This window comes from Mastigoproctus giganteus, chromosome 5, assembly GCF_048544385.1.
Source record: "Mastigoproctus giganteus isolate SK-2022 chromosome 5, ASM4854438v1, whole genome shotgun sequence".
NCBI classification, from domain to species: Eukaryota; Metazoa; Arthropoda; class Arachnida; order Uropygi; family Thelyphonidae; genus Mastigoproctus; species Mastigoproctus giganteus.
This window is the reverse complement of record NC_143579.1, coordinates 47,368,779-47,392,003: the sequence shown is the minus strand read 5'-3', so window position 1 is coordinate 47,392,003 and position 23,225 is coordinate 47,368,779. Positions and strand designations below refer to the sequence as shown.

Genomic DNA, 23,225 nt, shown 5'->3' with positions numbered 1-23,225 from the left:
CCATCTCAGTACACACTTATTCATGCCTAAATTTTCAGTTAAAATTTGTCTAAATGTCCCAAAATTATTTAATTATTTCTGATGCAACCATTTTAACGGTTAAATGACAATCACTTCTCATCAATGTCCTTACCTGGTTCACATTTTTATCAGTTTTCATGGATGCTAGACAGCCTGTTCATTCATCATCTTCCACATCCTCTTCAATTTTAAAAATCTTTTATACCATTAACACCCAAAAGCACTTGATAGTATTTTCCCTATTAACTTGATGTAAAAACTCATAACTTTCAGTTGGCATTTTCATTACTTTTGTTAAAAATTTGAGGTTGATTCATTGTTTGACTCTTTTGTCTGTCATTTTTCCAGCAAACTAAAAACATGAGGTAATGAAAGCCTGTCTCATTGCAAAGCGAATGAGCTTGTTGAAACGTGACTTGGCAGACAACTAGGAAGAGGTTCAAGGTCAACTGCTCTGCTTTTATTTCACAGGTCACGCTTGGTGTATAGTGGCCGCATGCACATTGTCATTAGCATTAGTAAATGCACATGATGCAAGAAAGCAAGCTTATATAGCATCAGCCAAAAAAAAAAAAAAAACCCTTATTTCACCCATCCACTCAATCCAAATGTTTGTCTAGTTCTGCATTGAATCTATTTAAGCTATCAACTTCTTCTATAACGACAGATGGAAGCTTGTTCCAGCAATCAACCACCGGCTGGCTAAAGGCAAACTTCTGCACATCTGTCCTACAACTGTCTTTCCTCAGTTTGAATTTATGCCCTCTCAGTTGATTATTCTGAGAAAGAAGAAGAATCCCATCAGCATTGAGCATACTCAAACATTCAAGGCTTTATACACCTCAATTAGCTCACCTCACAGGTGCTTAGTCTCCAGGCACTGTAATTTGCAAAACTTAAGTCTTTCTTCGTAATAGCAACCCTTTGTTCCATTCACTAATGTTGTTATCCTTATCTCCACTCGTTCCATTAGTTCTACATCGTTCTTAAAATTAGGCCTCCAGACCTGTATCCAGTACTCAAGGTGTGGCTTGACCATTGCCTTATACAATAATCACCTCCTTATCCCTGCTAGAAAAATTCCTGTATGTCATTGACAAGACACCATGAGTTACTCTTGCAAACCATCTGCACTGCTCAGAAAACTTCTCTCTGCCTGCACAATTACCTCCAGGTCCTTTTCATTGTCTTCCACTATCAGTGTGCTACTACACAGTTGATGCGTTACTCTGGGGTTACTGCTTCCCATATGCAGTACTTTACATTTGTCAATGTTAAACTTCAGTTGCCACCTCTCAACCCATCTGCTCAACTTTTCTAGATCCTGTTGCAGCAGCGTAGTGCCATTAATGTCATTAACAACCCTGCCGACCTTCGTATGTCTGCAAACTTGGACATTAAGCTTGATATAGCATCATCAATATCATTAATAAATACAGAAAACAACAATAGACCTAACACTGAACCCTGAGGGACTCCACTAATAATATGAGTCCATGAAGAGCACTGTACATTGATTACCACTCTGTCTTCTCCCACTAAACCATCCTTTTATCTATAGCAGCAATTTGCCTCCAATTCCACACTGCTCCAATTTGTGCAGCAGTCTTCCATGTGCAACAGTATCAAAAGCCTTTCTAATATCAGAGTTATTCCCTGCATCCAGTTCTTTTGTGACTGCATCATAGTATCCAATCAAATTGGTCAGGCAAGACTTTCCCTTAACAAAAACAAGCTGTGTCCGAGCTATAACTGAGGTCTTGTCTAGATGATCCTGCAGTGCTTCTTTAACCAATGCCTCCATTAATTTTCATGGAACAGAAGTTAAGCTCACAGGTCTATAATTACTTGTCAGCCTTTCATCCTCCTTTGTGAATTGGGGTCACATTTGAACATCTCCAGTCTATGAGTACCTCCTCTCAGTCCAAAGAAGCTCTCATAATTATGGCTAAGGGTTTGCTTACTTCCTTTGCTGCCTCCTTTAATATAACTGGATAGATCCCAACCACCCCAGGTGCCTTTTTTATGTTTATCCTCAACAATTTCTCCTCCACTTTATTTTCAGTTATTACAAAATCAGGTAGCTCACTGCCAGATTTTACTTCACCTTTGGCATTCCCCTTCCTGAATAACTCCTCTTGTATGAATGTAGACGCAAAATACTCATTTAATTTGTTAGCCACCTGAGCAGGATCCTCAACTATTGAACCATCAATATCAAGTGGACCAATCTGATTCATCCCCTTCCTTCTGGAGTTTACATAAGTAAAGAACTCTTTGCTGTTTTTCTTTGCATCCTTTGCCAAAAATTTCTCGTAAACTGCCTTTGCCTGCCTAACTTCCTTTTGACTTGGTTACAGACCAGCTTATATCTATCATAAGCTTTCATGTCATCTGTTAATTTATATGTATCCCATGCATTTTTCTTCTCTGCCACATGTTTCAGTTCGTCTGACACCCACTAAACCTTGAACAGTATTTCTTAGTTGGTATGAAAAGGCTAGTAGCTTCCAAGATTAATCCTTTGAATGCTTCCCATTTTGATTTTGCTGTTGGTAACATCATCATTTGTTCCCAACTTATAGAATTTAAATATTGTTTCAGACCACCGCAGTCACCTTTACAAAAGCAAAAACCCTTTCCTTTACCCCTGATAGTAGTGACCTCTTTGAGTAAATCCCACTTCAGCACACTGTGATCACTGCCACCTAGTGGTTCCTTTATCTGAAAATTCTTAATGCAAAAGAATCACTCCTGGAATCAGATCACGAGAATTACTCACTCTAGTTGCCTCCCGAACATGCTGCTGTAGAAAACGATCATCCAATAAATCCACAAAAAGCCTTGCTAGTGTGTGTATTGACCAACTCACAAATTCCAATCAATATCTGGGAAATTAAAATCCCCCATTATAAGACACTCCGATTTACTGCCCCACTCTATTTCTCTGTACAGTTGTTTATTATACTGTTCAGAGTCGTTAGGTGTATAACACACTCCTACTCTCAATTTTGCTTTTCCGGTGCACATGTCACACCAAACTGACTCGACACTGCACTGTCCAGCCATGTCGACTGGCTGTACTTCCTTGGATTTTATGTGTTTCTTAAGCATAACCTCTCCTCCTTTCCTATTCTATCTATCCTTCCTGTACACATTGTACTCCCCAAATCCCATTTCTGCATCCCTTATATCTGTGTAACACCACGTCTCTAATATCCCAACAATATCTGCCTTTGATGTTCTGAGCAAAACCTGAAATTCATCAAATTTATTTACCAAACTCCAAGCATTGGTGTTCACACAAGTATACATGCACCTGTTCCTATTCTTAGCTACCCTAACAGCCCATGTATTTACTTGCTCCGCAATGACTCCCAGCAGTCTTTGACATCCCCTGTACCTTGTTTTTCAGGCTGCTACTCATTCCAATAGAAGCAGTACAAGAATCACTTTCACCTCTGCCAGCAGCTACTGTTAATGTATTAGTCTGTGTATCCGCCCGAGCTAGCAGTTTTCCGACGCACCTAAAACTGCCTCGATAGCATGAGCAAGTATTCTTACACCCCTTCTTTTTTTTTCTTTCTTTTTTTTTTTTTTTTTTGTAGTTGTTGGCGCATCGGGCTTCTGTGGCCATAATGCACCTCCCAAGGTTTTTGCAGTACTTTGATCCAAGCCCAAGGCGGGATTCGAACCCGCGACCTTTGGGTTGTCAGGCAGGAACTTTACCCACCTGACTAGCCCAGTCGGCAACACCCCTTCTATTTAAGTGTATCCCATCCCTGTAGAAGCAGTCTCTCCTGGTAATAAGTACAGACCAGGGTGAAAAAAATTCTACCCCTTTAGCCTTGCACGTTCTCTCCAGGGCTGAATTGATCGACAAGGCTCTCATCATATACTCCCTCCTATTGTGTCTGGGCAGAATTGCAGACACTTTCAAATTCAACCCTAACTCATGGTTTTTTTTTTCAACATTGACCTGTACTTGTTAAGTAATTCTGCTAGTCTCCTATTCTTAATACCATTAGTGCCAACATGTACAACAATATCACCTTTTGTGTACTTAAAAGATAATATCTGCTCGACAACATCATCAACTTTGCCCCTGACAGACTACCCTGGTCATGTTCCACCTATCCTTTTTGCACAATATGTTTCTCGTTTCCCTGACGATAGAGTCACCGACAACAACTAGTTCCTGTGGGACGAATGCATTCTGCTTTGGGGTTGCCGCTGCATTGCATAATGTTCAGGTGCAAGCTCTGGCATTGATGTGCGCAGCTGAGAGCTTGATGGGTCCCTCAATTTAAATCCTTTTAGGGCATCCAACTTGTCCTTCAAGCTCTCATATAGGCCCATAACAGAGCTGAGTTGGTGCCTGATTTCCTCACACTCTTTACATCGCACGCACACAAAGACATTTCCCTTGGCAATATGTCCCATTCCTGATTGCTCCACAAACATGAAACAAGCAGTCCATTTCAAAAGGCTGTGATTCAGAGGACAACCGTCCTCCCTGAGCACAACACTCCCATTAGCTTCAGCCTTTTGCTTTGCTGCTCTATTCTGAGTCATGATTCAATTTCAATACAAAAATATAACCCTAAACTTATATCCCAATGCAGTTATAACACTATATATATATATCATTATCGAGTATTACTCCGAGTTACGTTATATGACTTTCATATCTCCTATCAAGTTATATGTATTAATTTATAATGTTACGTTTATAAAATCCAGGTCGTTATATGTATACATGCACCTGTTCCTATTCTTGGCTACCCTAACTTAATTGATAGTGTAAGCTACCCTTACATTAATTGATAATTAAATTTAATAAGATTAATAAATATTACTGATTAATTGATAATGGACCCATCTCTGTAGCCAGGTGGGTAGGAGCAGCAGTGCATAGCACACGCTTCATGATTAGACCGGGGTTCAAGCCTGTGACCACCAAATACGGAGGATGCGGAGGGTCAGGGAATGACCACTGCATATCCCCAGCCCGGATAAAGGGTGAGGGTTGGCGTCGGGAAGGGCATCCAGCTGTTAGAATTTCGTGCCAAAACAGTAAAAAAAAAAAAAAAAAAAAAAAAACCCGCTGACCTCATATATATAATGGGAAAAAGGCGAGGTGGGCATAATGGTCAGTCTATTTTATTTCATTTTCTTAATTATTTGGTCATGTAATGTTGTTAGTCCACATTTCCACCTTAGTGAGATTTCACATAATTCCGAAATGGGTGCCTACTAGGGGATGCCGCTAAATTTCTTTTAATTGGCTTAATTTTCTAAATTATTTTAGGATAGAGGATAGTGTTGCTTCAACACTACCCTCTCCTTCTTTATACCCCCCCCCCCCCCCATATTTTTTTGTTATTTTATTTGGTTCAGTTTATTTTCACTCTACTGGTTTGCTATGCTACTGGCAATTATTCTATTTTAATTTAGCTTATATATATATTTATTTATTTTATTTATTTACTTTTTCTTTATCATTCATCCAGTTTTAGAGCCATCATAGATCATTCCTTTATGAAGATTCCATCTCTGTTCGTTATAATAAAATAAGCAAGCAAATGGGAAAATGTATTTCATTGGCTAATTACTGGGTAATATTGGTTGTGCCTAACTTGAGAACCGTTGGTCAAAATTTATGTAAAACAATGGTGGGACAGCACTACATTAGCATTAGTAGAGGCATATGATGCAAGAAAGCAAGCTTATGCACCATCAGCCAAAAAAAAAAAAAAAAAAAAAAAAAAAAACGCTCCCATTTCACCCCTCCGTTCGTTCCAAATACCAGTCCAGCTCAGCCTTAAATTTATTAGGCTATCAACTTCCACAACAAAGGATTGAAGCCTGTTCCACCAACCAACTACCCGCTGGCTAAAGGCAACCTTCCGCACATCTATCCTACAACTGTCTTTCCTCGGTTTGAATTTATGCCCTCTGAGGTGATTATTCTGAGCAAGAGGAAGAATCCCATCATCATTGAGCATGCTCAAACCATTCAAGGCTTTATACACCTCAATCAGATCATCTCGTAGGTGCCTAGTCTCCAGACACTGTAATTTGCAAAATTTAAGCCAAACAATATGAGGTTGAGAATAGTCATGAGATAAAGGCTCTGTTGGAGAAGAGATGATCACCAAGTTGTGATCTGAGGTGCCTAAAGGAACACTCACTTTGACCATGTACTTAGAAGGGTTGTTTGTGAGAAAAAAATCAAGCATGTTGGCTGTATAGTTAGGATTGTCTGGTATTCTTGTAGGTAAATGAACAATCTGTGCGAGGTCATTAGTAATTGCAAAAGCTCTCGACCAGCTGGGTCAGGGTGCTGAGGTAGCAAGATTATACACTGTGACTAGAAAACGGAAGCCATCTGGAGTTGTGAACATTAAATTCACCAAGGAAAATTACCTCACTATTAGGAAAGTTGGACTGGAGAAAGTCAAGTTCCAAAGAGAGGAAGTCAGAGAGTTCCAAGTAATTAATGGAGAATGGTAGAGACAACAGATGAATTTGACAGAATGAGGTAGAGAGATTTTAAGCCAGAGTAGATCAAAAAGAGGAGATTCCAAATTATCAAGTTTCTGACAGGGAATATCACAACGGACATATGCACAAATACCCCTTTTTGAACGAAAGTAATCATACTGCGAATGATTTGGGCAACTGAGATGAGCAGTAGTTGAATCAGCTGATAACTGAGATTCTGTCAGAAAAAGTACTTGGGGTCTGGCAGACTGTGAGTGAAAATGGACATAATTTGATATTAGAACCGAGACTATGTATATTTGTGAAATGAACTAGGAAGTGTTTGGGAGGTTTAGATCTTTTCACAGATAAGTTTGCTCTATTAGTTTGACAATTGATGGTGTATTCAATAGTAAGAAAAGATGGGGGGGGACATACTGTGTGAAGTAATGAAATTTTTGGATGTGGCTTACACATGGTAAAAATATACCTGGATCCTTGACATAACGTGGCCTCTACAATGCCCCTCGCATACACACTCCTTGTTCTCCCTCCAGTCACTATCTGGCAGAGTAGAGGCAGCAAGATTGTATACTAGCTGATCTGGAAGCCTCGTAGACAGTTACTAGTAGGTTTGGTCTGGTGTACTAACTAGTGACCAGCCTGTGAACATCATTTTAGAGCTGTACCCTCGAAATGTAAGGAAGTTTGGATCTCGCCATAGTGTTCATCATAACCTGAAAAGGCATCAGTCATATTACATGATGGAAGAGATGGGGGGGTTAGTTGACTGGAACTTAGCTCTGGAGACTAAACATGGGTTCCATCACTGTAAACCTCCAAAAAGCAAAGTGCTGGTATTGCACCGGTTGATGAGTCATCTACAACCAACTGAACATCATCTCTATGGACACCTTTGCTGACTTTTTTAAGTAACTTTTAGAACGGTATAATAAGTGCATTCAATCAGATTGTGATTACTTTGAATAAAAATAAAACATTTTTGAGCTCCTTTACTTTGTGTTCTTTTTATTGCATCAGTCCTGTAACTTCATTGCTACACCTTGTATATGCTATGCACCTATTATCTTCACCATGTTTGTCCATCCGTCTCAAAATCAAATAGAAATCCAGTTATTATTATTTCTTTTTTCCATCCACTTTGTATGGGGCACCTCCGTAGCCAGGTGGGCAGGAGCAGCAGTGCATAGCACACACTTCTTGATTAGACCGTGACCACTGCATATCCCCGGAGCAATATGGCCTTAGTTGCTAATGCTCCTAAATAACATCAACTTTGTATGGAAAAAAGAAATTTATAGATTAAATTTAGTTTTAATGAAGTATTGTTAGCTTTAGACAGTCCATGCATGCTTTGCATGTATTGTTATTAACTCCACTTTGTGTTTTTTTTATTGCACCAGTCCTGTAACTTCATTGCTACACCTAGTATATGTTTCGCACCTATTTTCTTCACCATGTCTGTCCATCTGTTTGCGTTTCGTTAAAATCAGACAAATAGAAATCCAGTTATTATGTCACTATTTATTGAAGTGAAAAAAGAAATTTATAGATTAAATGTAGTTTTAATGCAGTATTGTTAGCTTTAGACACACCATGCATACTTCGTGTGTATTGTTATGCAAAATTTGTGAATGTGATGTCAATTGTTAAGAAATATATATGTACATAGGAAAGAGACAAAAAAAAAAAGAGAGAGGAGAGTAATATGGGAGGGGAGAAATAAATATTATACCGTTGTAAGTAAACTAAATAGTTAATTTTAGAGAACATAAACCTATAGAATTTTATTAAAGTGTTCTATAAAGTTATTATTTTTGTAATTAATTAATAAGGAGATAACTGTATTATAAATTAAATTAAAAAATCATTTAAGAAAAAATTGAACATCTGAAATGTAATGCACTGTGTATGCGAACTTTTTTTTGTCGCTGAAAGAGACAAAAAAGTGAGCATATATTTTTGGCAGCATTGTTATTTTGCTTTATTTTACTTCATGTATAAGGAAGGTTAATAAATATTAATCCTCACCTAGAAATAATTGAGTTCTGGATTTCATATCGTGTGTGTGTGTGTGTGCTGTTAAGTCTCATGAGTTGTGTATATTTATTTGTTTTTCTAGATCTATTGGTTACTGAGCCGCCTCCGTAGCCAGGTGGGAAGGAGCAGCAGTGCGTAGCACACGCTTCTTGATTAGACCGGGGTTCGAGCCCGTCACCACCAAATACGGAGGATGCGGAAAGGTCAGGGAATGACCACCGCATATCCCGGAGCAATATGGCCTTAGTTGCTAATGCTCCTAAAAAAAAAAAAAACCAAATTGGTTACTGAACTAGAACCGTGATAGATGGTAGGCTGAAGGAGGTTGAGATCCATTCTGTTATAAAATTTCTTAATTTGCAAGGCAAAGAAGCAAAATAAATCCATGAGAAGATAGAATCTGTATGTGGGGAGGATTGCCCATCATGTGGGACTGAAAAATTGTAAAAGACAGTTCAAGCATGGATGAAGCAGTGTGAATGATGACCCAAATGAAGGAAGATCTACCTCAGCCACAGACCCTTCCATTGTGGCTAAAGTGGAATAGCCAGTCCTTGAAGACAGATTTGTGATTATAAATTTCATAGCGAGTGAAGTGAACATTAGCCATGGGTCTGTTTGCACCATAATGCCTGATTCCTTGCACATGTCTAAGGTGGCAGCCCAATATGTACTGAGATTGTTGACACCTCCTCTAAAGCTCCACAGGAAAGCAAATCCCACATAATTGTTAGAGCTTTGTACTGTAGAAAGAATGTTGATGAATTTTCAACCAAATTGTAACAAGGGATGAATGGTGTGTGCATCACTATGACCCAGAAACAAAACAGACAAGCAAACAATGGAAACATTCATCTTCACCAACCCCCAAAAAGTCAAGGTTTGATTGTCTACTACCAAGGTTGTGTTATCAGTCTTCTGGGACTTTAAAGTTGTCATTCTTACAGAATACTTCCTAAAAGGCAACAGCATCACTGGAGATTACTACAGAAACCTCCTGGGAAGGTTAAGAGAGCTATTAAGTTGAAGAGATGCAGGTAGTTATCCAAAGGTATCTGCCACCTAGCTGATACTGTTCCTGCTCATAAGGCTGCTCTCACAGTGGACTTTAATCAGGTATGGCTTTGAAAGCCTGCAGTACCCACCTAATTCTTCAGACTGATTAGGAAGTAATTAATATAGAAGAACCTATGTTGTTGCTGCTCACAGTGAGGAGTTCTGTTCAAGAGCCCTGAAAGAGCTTGTTTGCAAATGGGAAAAATGTGTAGCTCTAGAAGAAAGTAACTACATAGAAAAGGATGAAATTGACAGCCAAATTTCAAATCCTTAACTCAGATATTTCTAGGTGAGGATAACTATTTATTTATTGTCCCCTCTTACATGCTGGCATGTTTTTCCATTAGCTATAGAAAACAAATTTAGTTACTAGTTTTATATATTATTATTTATTTTTTTATTTTTAGTCGCAGCCATATATTCCAAATTCTAGTCCGGTAGGACAAGCCCCTATTGTTACACATACGATTTCCCAGTCGCCTCATGGTTATGTTACTTCAACTCTGGACAGATCAGGAACGGTTGGGGTTTCATCACCTTTGCTTGTTAATCATGCACATCCTGGAGCTTATAGCAGTCTAGCTAACCATAATTCGAGTGGTTCACCATGTTTACAGGTATATCACTGAGAAATGTTTGAATTTTATTATTTGCATAGTTTTATAAACATGAAAGTTTGAAAAGTTTCTAGCCTACCTTAAAAAGAATGAAGAAACTTGAAAGTGTGTACCTCTAAGAGCTACACACTTGAGGCAACATTCCCTCTTCTTTTCTAGATTCTTTACGTGGAATCAACCCTTAGTTAAATGACCACTTTTCCATCACATGAATAACATTATTTGGTCCAAAGTATCATTCTCTCGAATGTTATTTTTTGAGCAGGAAACAGATAGTAATCCAAGGAGGCCATATCTGGAGAATACAGTGGTGTTACGACAGTTAAAAAAAAACTAAATTATTGATTGCCTCCATGAGTACCCAAACCTTCTGACAGGTAGTATTCCATGGCATCTGCCCTTCAATTTCTATGGACTTTCAGTAACAAGGAACTGTAATATTCACCCATAGGATTTACTCTATGCTTTGAAGGTAGTGCTTGACTGTTCACCCTTTCTTTGTCCAAAAAAATAATTGATGGCATCAGTTATTTTTTGTTATTTGAAATTTCTTGTAGCAATATCCTTTGTAATGCCACTCCACTGACTGTGTTTGGTCTCAGAATCATAGTAGTGAAACAAAGTTTCGTCCATTGTTACCAGTTGACGGGCAAATTTTGCAAGAATTGTCTCTGCACAATTTGCCCTTTCCTTAATTCAGTTCTTTTGATAGCCATTTTGCAGAAATGTTTTTTTCTGTGTTCAATTCTTTGTGGACAATGCAGACTCATTCACAGGATATGCTTATTGTTTTTGTTATATGTTGTAACTGAGTCTGATTATCTCTCTTACTATATGTTTTACCCAGTCTTGAAATCAGATCATAAATAACATTAAGTATCAGGGTGTTTTGTGATTGGCACGAACACAGTCCTTCCAGGCATGGATTTATCTTTGATGACCCTTCAACTCACAATAAATTCACCAACCCAGTTGGCACCTCAGTAGCCAGGTGGGCAGGAGCAGCAGTGCGTAGCACACGCTTCTTCATTAGACCGGGGTTCGAGCCCGTGACCACCAAATACAGAGGATGCAGAAAGGTCGGGGGAATAACCACCGCATATCTCCAGAGCAATATGGCCTTAGTTGCTAATGCTTCTAAAAACCAAACAACAACAACCAGCCCAGTTCTTGATGGTATAGTATGATGAATGTCATATATGTCTCCCTCCTAGACTTGTGGGTTTAGTTTTGAGACAGTTCTTTCAAAAAAAATGGCATTTCATTGCTGTGGAATTACTGGTATTGGTGGTCATGACTTATTTTAAACTTAAAAAACAAAATAAAATAATATTTAAGATATTACTCTGAAAATTGAGTTACGGGCATTGCAAATATTTGTAGATTACTATTATCATGTTTATTCTATTTTTAAATAATGAAATATATAATAGGCCAGCAACTTTTCAAATATCACTTTTTAGAACATGTTATATAAATGTTAACAAACACTATTTTTGTATGACAATATGTCATGGATTCTTCCTGCACAACCATTGGCTCTACCTCTGTCTTGCTTCTGTATCATTATACATGTAGTAGATTAATTATATGCTTCTGGTATTGGTAAATTGGTTGATATCAGATCAAACAATGAATCTAATATTAGATTAGCATTTTACAAGCCAAAATAACTTCATCTCCACTTAGAAATGGAATTAAAATTTCAGATTTGAATTCTGGGTGCATTTTTATTTTTTATTTTTAATATAGTTTGAAGAAATAATATCAGACTGTTTTCATTGTGATACAAAAAGGAGTAAAGACTTGGATGCAGCAGCACTGCAAATGGTGCGACCACCAGAGTGCTTCTGGTGGTTACGCCATCACTTGTTTTATCCTTATACATTTCAGCTGAATTAATGCTGAGAGTGAACAAATTAATGGGTCATCAAGAGCACAAGGCTGCCCAACTAGGAGAAGATTCCACACCTTCTAAACTAAACCAGACACACAGGAAACTTACTGGAGTCCTGACTTAATGTTCACTCATGTTCTAGAGCAGTGGTTCCTAAACTGTGCTCTCTGGATTAAAGGGATCCCTGAACAGTTCCCAGGAGATCCACAGATACATTTCTGTAATGGCTACTTTGAATTTTACTTATTTTTTTAATTAAAAGAGTAATGATTTGTTAAAAATAATCACAAAACTTCTTTAATTGGCAATGTTTATTTGCATTGTTTCACCTTCTACAAATTTTAGTAATCTCTGGCTGTGACTTCCATCGCCATGAATCACCAGTTCAATTTAGTTGAAGTTCATATAGCATTAATAATTACAAGGGGGGTGAAATAGTTATTTTTATTAACTATAGTAGTGTCAATGAAATAACATGCAGTAACATTTATGTTAATTTTCTTTTTATTTATCATAGATCAGTGACTAAAAATAGGTAGTTTAAGTAAGCAGTCAAATACTACTACAGTAGAAAGTTGTAAAAAATGGAATTATGATGATTCCTATTTGTCTCTGGTATTTATGTATTCAGGTGTAGGGCTTACAATACCGGAATCCCGGTCATTTTTTTCTGTTATTGAAATACCAGTATTGATACAAAATATATTGGTTTTTCAGTACTAATTTAAAAATAATAATTGCTTATAATTTAATCACATAAAGGTTATAAAATTGCCTTTATGTGATTATGACGTCATTATCTCTACTAGCAAATGTTCGATAAATCATCGATAGGACACCATGCAACATTGCAACCTGGCCACAATTCTCAGACAACTTCGTGTCTGACCGTATCGTGACTCCCAAGTCCCGTTCCTCCACTACTGACTTTAGTTCAACTCCACCAAGTGTATAAGTTATTTTGGGGTTGCTGTTCCCAGGTGTAAGACCTTGCATTTTGCTGAATTAAAGCATAGCTGCCACTTTTCTTACCATCCTCGAAGTCTATCTAGGTCACTCTGAAGAGGCTCTGCTTGGCGGCGATCATTAACTACTCTACTGATCTTTACATCATCTGCAAGTTTAGACCTCATGCCCTCCATCCCTTCATAGATGTCATTTAAGATAATCAAAAACAACAGTGGTCCCAATACTGATCCTTTTGGAACCCCACTTCTTACATTAACCCAATCTGAGGAGTAACCATTTTTTTTTTTTTTTCTTTTTTTTATGTAAACCCCAAACACGAGAGGTATTAGAACCTATAGTACTTAGTACCGTGCTTGGGTTGGAGGTTGAGAAGATGAATGAAGGAAGGTTGTTCCAGAAGACAGTAGTTGAATGAATAAATGAGGAAGATGAAAAGTTGGTTCTGTGAATTTGAAGTTGGATAATAAATGGATGTTGGCTGGTGGACTGTTTTGAAAGAGAGGGCGGTAATTATAGAAGCCAATTCAGGAAAACAGTGCCTATGGAAATATCTGTAGAAAAGGCATGCAGCAGAAACAGTACGTCTATAAGACAGCGAGTGGAGAGACTCTGTTAGAGATGAATCATTGATTAACCTAACTGCCCTCTTCTGAACGGAATCAAGAAGCCTGAGAGGAGTTTTGGGAGCATCACCCCAGATGTGGGAACAATATTCCATGGTAGAGCGGATTTGCAACTTGTAAAGAGTGAACAGCTGTTTGAGAGAAAAGTAACACCGAAGGCGAAAGAGAAAACCAAGTTTTTTAGATGCAGAGGAAGCAATATTTGTAATGTGCTTGTGTCAAGAGAGATTAGATGTCAGGGAAATTCCCAAAAGAGATATATCATTTTGCCTAGAAATCGGAGTGTCACCAAAGATAAATACAGGAGCAGAAAAATGCTTTTTGCGAGATATAAGACAAGACTGAGTTTTGGAAGGACAGAAATCAACTAAGTTGTCTTTGCCCCACTGGAGAATTACTTGGAGATCGGCATTTAAGGAATTGTTAACAGATTTTTGAGAAGTTGAAACTGATTGAGCAGGACAAGGTTTCTCAAAATGGAAAATGGAATGCAATGTACTATCATCAGCAAAACCATGGATAGGATTTCCAGTCAATGGAAGAAGGTCATTAATATACAAGAGGAAAAGAGTGGGGGAAAGAACTGAACCTTGGGGGACACCGCATCAGTGGAGAAGTTAGAAGACAGTGAGCCATCTACCATCACACTCAGTGAGCGATCAGAGAGAAAACTGATTAACCAATTACAAAAAACAGTTGGCAAACCATAAGATGGAAGCTTGTTTAGAAGACCTTTATGTCAAACACGATCGAAAGCCTTTGAGATGTCAAGAGCAACTGCTTGTGTTTCACTGAACTTTTCCATTGAATTAGTCCATAAATGGGTAACATAAGCCAGAATATCACTAGTGGATCAACGCTGGCGGAATCCATACTGGCGATCGTTGATCAGACGGAAGGTTTTCTAAGAGTTGATGGTTAATTTATTTCTCCATTACTGTAGAAAGAGTAGAAGTAATTGCAATGGGACGATAATTGGATGGGAGGGATTTGCCACCCTTTTTAGGAACAGGCTGGATTGAGCAAATTTCCAAGCATTTATCACAACCCTCTGGCTGGTGCCCTCAAGCATTCGTGCTATCCATCTAAGGATTTTCCCTATGATTCCAGCCTGCTCCAACTTATAAAGTAACTACTCACGTGGGACTGAGTCAAATGCTTTCCTGAAATCCAAATAAACAATGTCGAAATTATTCCCAAAGTCCAGCTCTTGATTGACCCTATCAAAATAGCTAACCAGATTAATTAACCATGATTTTCCCTTTACAAAACCATGCTGGGTATCCTACAGAATTCCATTTCCATTTAAATGATCCTGAATTTCACCCTTGATTATTGCCTCCATGATTTTCTCATACTACTAAAGTTAGACCGGCCGGTCAGTAATTTCCTGTTACACTCATAAAACCGCCTTTATGTTGCAATTTACACCAATCCAACAGAATTCTCCTGTCCAGTGATGCTCTCATAACTAGCCTTAATGGTTCAATGCACTCACTTGCCGCCTCCTTTAAGATTATAGGGTATATGCCATCAACCACAAGAGCCTTACTCACCTGTAGGCGTGAAAGTCCTCATTAAATAATCATTTGAAATTTCAACATCATCGATTACATTTTTTTTTCAACTTCACTTCCATAATATCTCATTGACACAAAGGGGTTTTTTTTATGTAAATATCGATGCAAAGTAACTGTTGAGTTCATCTACGACTTCAGCTGTGGTATCTAATACTGTCCCACATCCATTACATAACGGTCCAATCTGATTTGTCCTTCTGTTCTTTGCATTTATATATGTGAAGAATTCCTTAACTGCACTCTTTGCTCTCTTCCAGTCTCAGCAAAAATACTATAGTGAAAATTATACTTCACTGAATAAAACGTCTTTCTCCAGAAAATGGTGAGCATAATTCAACCACGGAAGACCAACATGGAACAGAACATCAGTGTTCTGCAAATTCTTTCCAAAATAAGAAATTGTCTGACTCCAATGAGATTTTAAAAGATGAACTTAAGTCGGAAATTAACTAGAAAAGAATAGCGAAAGCTTATTGATTTCGGATAATGGGGCCGAAATCCCTAGTCCCATTGGTAAGCCTTATTTTGCCTGAGTTTCCTGAGAATTATGTCGAGTTTATTTTTGAGTCTTACGATGTTATGGTTATTTACATTTATGTATGTGTTTGGGTCTGCTAAGATGGATTCTAATTTTTCGGTGTAGGTGTCTTTATCTATTATAACAATCGTGTCACCTTTATCGGCTTTTTGAATAAGGAAATCAACCTTTCCACACTACAGCAAATTGGAATCTGCAATAACATCCTCCCCCACATGTTTGGGATTATCAAGTTACACAAAGCAGACCACCCTTTAAGACCAATTGTATCATATAGCAATTCAGCTTTCGCTAATTTATCCTCCTTCCTGGTCAAAATTATAACCCCCCTTACTAAATTTTCCACATTCAAGATCAATAACACCAATCAAGCTTTTCAAAAAATTAATAATATCACAATATCCGATACAAACATCCTAGCTTCCTATGACGTTACTTCTCTTTACACAAATGTCCATATTCCATTTACTTTACAAGCCTTACGCAAGTTCTTAGAAACAGACGATACCTTAACAAAACGTACCTCCCTTTCTATAGACCATATCCTTGAACTCACCACCCTTCTATTAGAAGCAAGATTTTTTAGATTCAACGAAAAAATCTTCCAACAAATATATGGCTTACCAATGGGACTAGGGATTTCGGCCCCATTGTCCGAAATCTACCTAGCCGCCATTGAAAGCCAAATTCTACACCCCTTTCCCCCTGAACTAAAATTATACAGGCGCTATGCCGACGACATTCTTGTAGTAGGCAACAGATCCATTATTAATAACCTCTTCGTAAAACTTAATTCTGTACATGATAGACTTAAATTCACCCTTGAAATTGGACAGAACAATCAGATAAATTTCCTTAATCTCACTATCTATATAACAGGCACAAAATTAAATACGAAAATTTTCAGGAAAAATACAAACACCGGTAAATACTTACATTTTGCTTCTCATCACCCTCTAAACACTAAAAAGGCAGTTTTGTATAATCAAATTCACAATGCACTAAAGTACAGTTCCTCACCACCGCCCTTCACAATGAAATACAGTATATTACCGACAAATTTATATCCAGAGGTTACCCCCACCAACTCATTTTAAATACAATCCTTAACGCTAAAAATAAAATTAAATCTAACATCCCAACCAAAGACAAAAATAAAACTAACATCCGCATAGTCCTCCCTTACCACAATGAACTAACAGGACAGTTCCGATGCCTATTTAACAACACTGATATCTCCCTTGTTTTTTCCACCTACAACAAATTAGGATCCTTCTTCAGCACCTATAAAGACACATACAAATATTCTACAAACGACCTTAATAATATTATATACCTCATTAATTGTCAACCAAACTGCAACACATGTTATATCGGAAGTACCACTACCAAATTTGGCTCATCAAAAACATCCAACACCCGTGCATACTACCATTTCCATAGTCTCACGTCTAACCAATCTGTCACAGAACTTACAACTCATGCCCAGACTCACAACCACAACCCGCTCATCGATTCTGCCATTTCCATCATTAAACTAAAATCCAGCTACAGAATACTTCAATATGAAGCTCTAGTTATCGAATGGTACAAGCACCACTCTAACCTCAAAATTCTAAATTCTAAACTCCCCTTCAATCTTTCCCCAATTTGGAACCTCTCGAGATTAAAGTTCCCACATGTCAAAAAAGGCATCACGAGAGTATAATTTTTTATTCTTAAAATACCATGCGCGTTCTCTCCCCACACATTGCCAACTGAAGACGTTCTTTAACTAACGAAAGTCCTCGTAAAGACTATTGGCTTCACCGGATTCACTTACATAGTTTTTAATTATTCTTCTTTCTTTTATTTCGATGATAACCAAGGATTGGATGTGTACACTTCTGTTTCCTTGCGCCCATTTAACTCAGTCAACTTTTACCTACTTCCCTCCCTTTTAATTTTTCAATTTAACAATTCAACTTAAACATTAACCACGCTGCCTAAGTAAACCATCGCAGATTAATTTCAAGGTGAGTACCGCTTTTTAAGCTTTCGCTATTCTTTTCTAGTCTATTAACACGGTACTTGAAGATTTTTAAAAATTTCATATTGTCGGAAATTAATGAAATATTTTTGACTATTTTTGATAAAAAAAGTTCAAAGCCTAGAAGATATGGACTGAGATCGTCTATGATTATCTCAGAACAATAGTACCAGAATAGAATCTGAAAGGGCATTTTCTGCTGCTAATCAAATACTGTATGTACCAAAATTAGATCCATTTTAAACGATCATGCTATTGATTGCTTATGTTTCTTAAGAGCTCACTTTATTCGGACAGGTAGTGTGGATGCTTAAACATAACTAAACTTTGCAGTAACAATGTGCATTTTTTTGTGTTTAGAATAACTGTATTTTAATGATTTTTTTCAGAATATTTATTAATGCAATAAAAGTTTATTTAAAACATGAATTCAAGTAATTACAGTACTTGTTTTTTTCCTTACTTTATTGCACCTAATTGTCATCAAAATTTATTGAGAAAAATGTTTGTTTTTGGAATATCGGTATTAATACCGGTATCCCAGTTTCATAAATTAAAAATACCAAAATACCGGTATTAAGATTTTGACCGGTATTGTAAGCCCTATACAGGTGATGAACTTGCCCCTGAGGCCTTCATCTTGTGCGACAAAGTGTTATCAATCAGTTCTATGTTAACTGCCAAGCTTTGTAGACATTGTGATGATAACTACCCTGAATTTAAGGACAAAAATCAGGTGTTTAAGGTGAAATATCGACAAACGTAACCATTTGTCGATATTTCACCTTAAAGTTTGCAATTATTCCTTGATGTAGTGGTTGAGAAGTGAATGTGATGTTGGGAGGAAAAAACACCATTTCAGCATTATTCAGTTTAATATGTGAGTGATATGTGGCATTATCAAGAAATAACTTTTCTATTCTGCCAAATCGTTCTTTTATCCAACTGGATCAGCTATTCTGTCATTATCTCTCTAGTCTTCCAAGTCTTATTATTTGATTTCCATCGTACATTGAATTTGCTTAAATCTATACCTTTAAACACCTTGGTTTCATAGATTTTCCTAAAACATGAGACATGAGGAATTCTGTAGGGAAGTGGAGTGGAGGCCAGAATTTATCAAACTCTGGTGGAGGAGAAATAATTGTTGAAGTTAAACATGAGAAAGGCACCTGGGGTGGGCGGGATCTATCCAGTTGTATCCAGTTGCGCTTGGTTATAGTTATGAGAACATACTTGGATTAGAGATGTGCAAATGTATCCCCAATTCACAAAGGGTGACACAAATAATTACAGACCTGTTAGTTTAACTTCTGAACTGGGGAAAATAATGGAGTCACTGGTTAAAGAAGCATTGCAGGATCATCTAGACAAGACTGCAGTAATAATTCAGACACAGCATGAGCTTGTTAATGGGAAGTCTTGTCTGACCAATTTGATTGAATACTATGATGTGGTCACAAAGAAACTGGATGCAGAAAAATTTGATATCATGATAATTAAACTGCTCTTCATGGACTAATGTTATTATTGAAGTCCCCCGGAGTTTGGTATTGAGCCTGTTGTTGCTTTTTTATATTTATTAGTGATATTGATGAAGGTATATCAGGCTTAATGTCCAAGTTTGCAGATGATGCAAAGATTGGCAGTGTTGTTAATGACAGTAATGACGGTACACTACTGCAACAGAATCTAGAAAAGTTGGGTAGATGGGCTAAGAGGTGGCAACTGAAATTTAACATTGACAAATGCATTATGCATATGGGTACTGGAGAATGAAAAAGATCTGGGTATGCAGTCAGGTATGAAGTTTTCAGAATAGCTTATGGTGTCTTGTCAATGATATACAGTAATTCTGCTAGGCAGGGATAAGGAAGTGATTATCCCTCTGTGTGTAGGGCAATGTTCAGGCCACACCTTGAGTACTGCATCCAGGTCTGCAGGCCTCATTTTAGTAAGGATGTAGAGCTGCTGGAATGAGTACAGAGAAGGGCAATGAGATTGATGAGAGAAACAAAGGGTTGCTCTTACCAAGAAAGACTTAAGTTCTGTAAATTGCAGCATCTGGAGACTAGGCACCTGCAAGGTAATCTGATTGAGGTGTATAAGACCACTCAATTCTGATGGGATTCTTCCTCATTCTCAGATTACACACCTAAGGGGGCGTAAATTCAAATTGAGGGAAGACAGTTGTAGAATAGATGTGCAGAAATTTGCCTTTAGCCAGCAGGTGGTTGATTGCTGGAACAAACTTCCATCTGTCATTGTGGTAGTTGATAGCCTAAATAAATTCAAGGAAGAACTGGACAAACAGGGACACGCCTTCCTGATGGTGCCCATGGCGCCAATGTTCAAGAGGTGCCTAAAAACCTGAAACACATATGAAGAAAAAATTTTAAAGGAGGGTGCCAAGTTGCAATTTGCACCTGGGCGCTACATTCCCTAGGAACTCCCATGTGGACAAACGTTCAGAGAAAATGGATGGGCAAAATGGGAAGTGGGTTTTTTTTTGCTAATGCTATTTAATGTGTGCCTATCATGCTTATATAGAAAAGTACAGTAAGATGTTCATTTGCCACTTTACCTCCAGCATATGTTCCCCCTTTAAGGCACGTTGTTTTATCTGGAACTGTGCAAAACAAAATACTCATTTTATCAGTATTCACTATGTTTTCTGGTGAGTATGGAAGAAGTGCTGATGGCAGCGTTTTTAAGCCCTGGTTTGAATCATAGGTTCAGAAATGGGAATGTTTTGACTACATACCCAACTAAACCGCCCAAATGTCAATTTAATCACAAAAGCACCTTTGCCATGAGAAAATGTATGATAGTGTTTTCTATTTTCATTTTTCTGCTGCTGTTTTAACAAAGTTTCTTTTTCAATAATTGCTGCTGCAAAGATTGAAGTCTTTTTAATTTTAAAATGATCACCTAACTCACAAACTCCACACTTTCCTTTTCTAGAATGTTCAATCATTTCTACTTTTTCTTTCGAAGTTAACCACTTTCAACACATACTGTAGTACAGTACAGGCATACCTCGCTAATACAGCGGGTTAGGTTCCAGACCACCACCGTAAAGCAAATTACAGCCTTTTTTTTTTCACTTTCCAGTGCATATTAAAAACATATTTACACTATCATTTATTAAGTGATAGTACACTATCATTTATTAAGCCAAACCTAGCTTACAGCTAGGCTAATCATTTATAGCTTTTGATTTAAAGTAAGAGGCTTGCGACTCTTCTTCTCACTAGCTCTACAATAGCACTAGGCCTAAAAAAACTGTAATAGCACTAGGCCTAAAAAAACAATGCAAAAGCAAAAATAATAAATTTTTAAAAAATGGTACAATACTGTATTGCTAACCTTAAAATATTGTCATCCTTTGCTTATGGTGACTGACTATGCCTCACTATATAGTCGCACCCACTGTATTTGCCAGACTTGGCCCTGTGTGATGACTTCTTTTCCTGAAGCTCAAGGCACCACTGAAAGGCTGTTATTTTGATGACATCAATGAACATTTTAGAAGAAGTAATTATGGAAGGAAGGCTGAAGGAGATAGTGGAGCTTCATCATCTGAGCCTTCAATAAATCTTATTCTCTTTGCTGGTGTTGCTACTTGCTGTTGAATGGTAGGGATGGCTGTGGCACTTTTTTAAAATAAAACAACAAATAAATTTGCCTCATTGATTGGCGCTTCCTTTTGTGAAGAATTTCTGTGTAGCATGTTATACCTTTTTATAGTATTTTACCCACTGTAGAACTTCTTTCAAAATTGCCGTCAGTCTTCTCAAAGCCTGCCACTACTGTATCAAGTAAGCCAACATAGCATTCTAAATCCTTTGTTGTCATTTCAAGCAATGCTCACTGGATCTTTGTCAGGAGTAGATTCCGTCTCAAGAAGTAACCTTCTTTGCTCATCTACCAAAAGCAAGTCCACATCCGTTAAAGGCTGAACGTGAGATGCCAGAAATTCAGCCACATCTTCAGGCTCTCGTCTTCCAATTCTCTTGCCATTTCCACCAAATTTGCAGTCACTTCCTCCACTGAAGTCTCGAACCCTTCAAAGTCATCCATGTGGGTGGGAATCAACTTCCAAACTCTTTTAATATTGATATTTTGACCAGACTCTGAGAAAACATAACTGGGCTCTAAAGAATGGATAGCAGCACTAAATATGCAAGTCAGTTTTCTTACACTTTGAAGAGCTAGCCATAACATATGTTCAATAGCCTATGGAGTGGTTTCAAAGTGTCCAATTAAGCTTGACTGACAGTTTTATTAATGTAGCAGAGGACACTAATGCAAATGCATTGGAGTCTTTTTGTAGTGTTAATAATTTTTTTAAAGAAATTTGTTGTACATTACTGTATTACAACTGAATTCACACTAAAACACCTTGGTCCTTGAGGCTGTCACAGACATTCAGAGAATGACAAAAATTTAAATAATTTCTGTAAAAATAGTAAAAAAATTGATTGTGTGTGAAGAAGGCCTATAGAGAAAGAAGTCAAAAATGCCATGGCAATATTCTGACAGAAATTGAAAGTAGAAGTTTTGAGAGACAGTTTTATTAATGTGAAAAATTCTTGTGAAATAAAAATGCTAAATATTAGCATTAGTAGATGCTAATATTTAGCATTTTCATATTTAGCATTCTCTGGCATACGATGCAAGAGAGAGCAAGGTTATGCAACACCAGCCAAAAAAAAACACTCCCATTTTAACCCTCCATTCGTTCCAAATGCCGGTGCAGCTCAACCTTAAATTTATTTAGGCTATCAACTTCCACAACAAAAGATGGAAGTCTGTTCCACCAATCAACTACCCGCTGGCTAAAGGCAAATTTCTGCACATCTTTCTTATTAGGATATAAAGGTATTTAGGCCCAAAACTGTTTGAAAATAGCAAAAAAAAAAAAAAAAATCTTTGGAAGATTTTAGGGAAAACAATGGAAAATGAGTACAGTGGATCCCCACTTTATGATATTAATCCATTCCAGAAACACCATCATATTGTGAAAATATTGTAATGTGAACCCAACACATTGTTTTTTGGTAATTCATCCCAAGACCTCAGAAGTTGAATTTTTTTCTATATAACTAAGCCTTTTTTATCTTTCTTAAAAGGTGATTTTATAATGGAAATTATACATATTGATTTAAAAAAACTGGTTAAAACTAATACATCGATTAAAGCACAACACAAAAAATAACTTCAACTAAAGGATGCAAAAACAAAACTTGCAACCAACAAGTTTACAAATACTGCTCTTGGCTGAGAGGAAGGACTATGTGGTCTGCTGAACCCATTCATCTATATCAACTGGATGCACTTCTTTT

At 37.4% G+C, this 23,225-nt stretch overlaps 1 protein-coding gene across 5 annotated transcripts in view; it reads left to right on the top strand.

Annotated features, from left to right (window-relative positions):
* LOC150085373 (uncharacterized) overlaps nt 1-23,225 on the top strand; it is a 444,699-nt gene that overhangs the window by 393,504 nt on the left and 27,970 nt on the right. For 4 of the 5 annotated variants that reach the window (XM_090373179.1, XM_090373178.1, XM_090373176.1 and 1 more), the window contains one exon: nt 10,032-10,241. The exons of the other annotated variant lie outside the window; for it this stretch is intronic. In XM_090373179.1, coding sequence (XP_090229305.1) covers nt 10,032-10,241 — 210 coding nt within the window. The remainder of the gene's footprint in view (nt 1-10,031; nt 10,242-23,225) is intronic. 5 annotated transcript variants of the gene reach the window in all.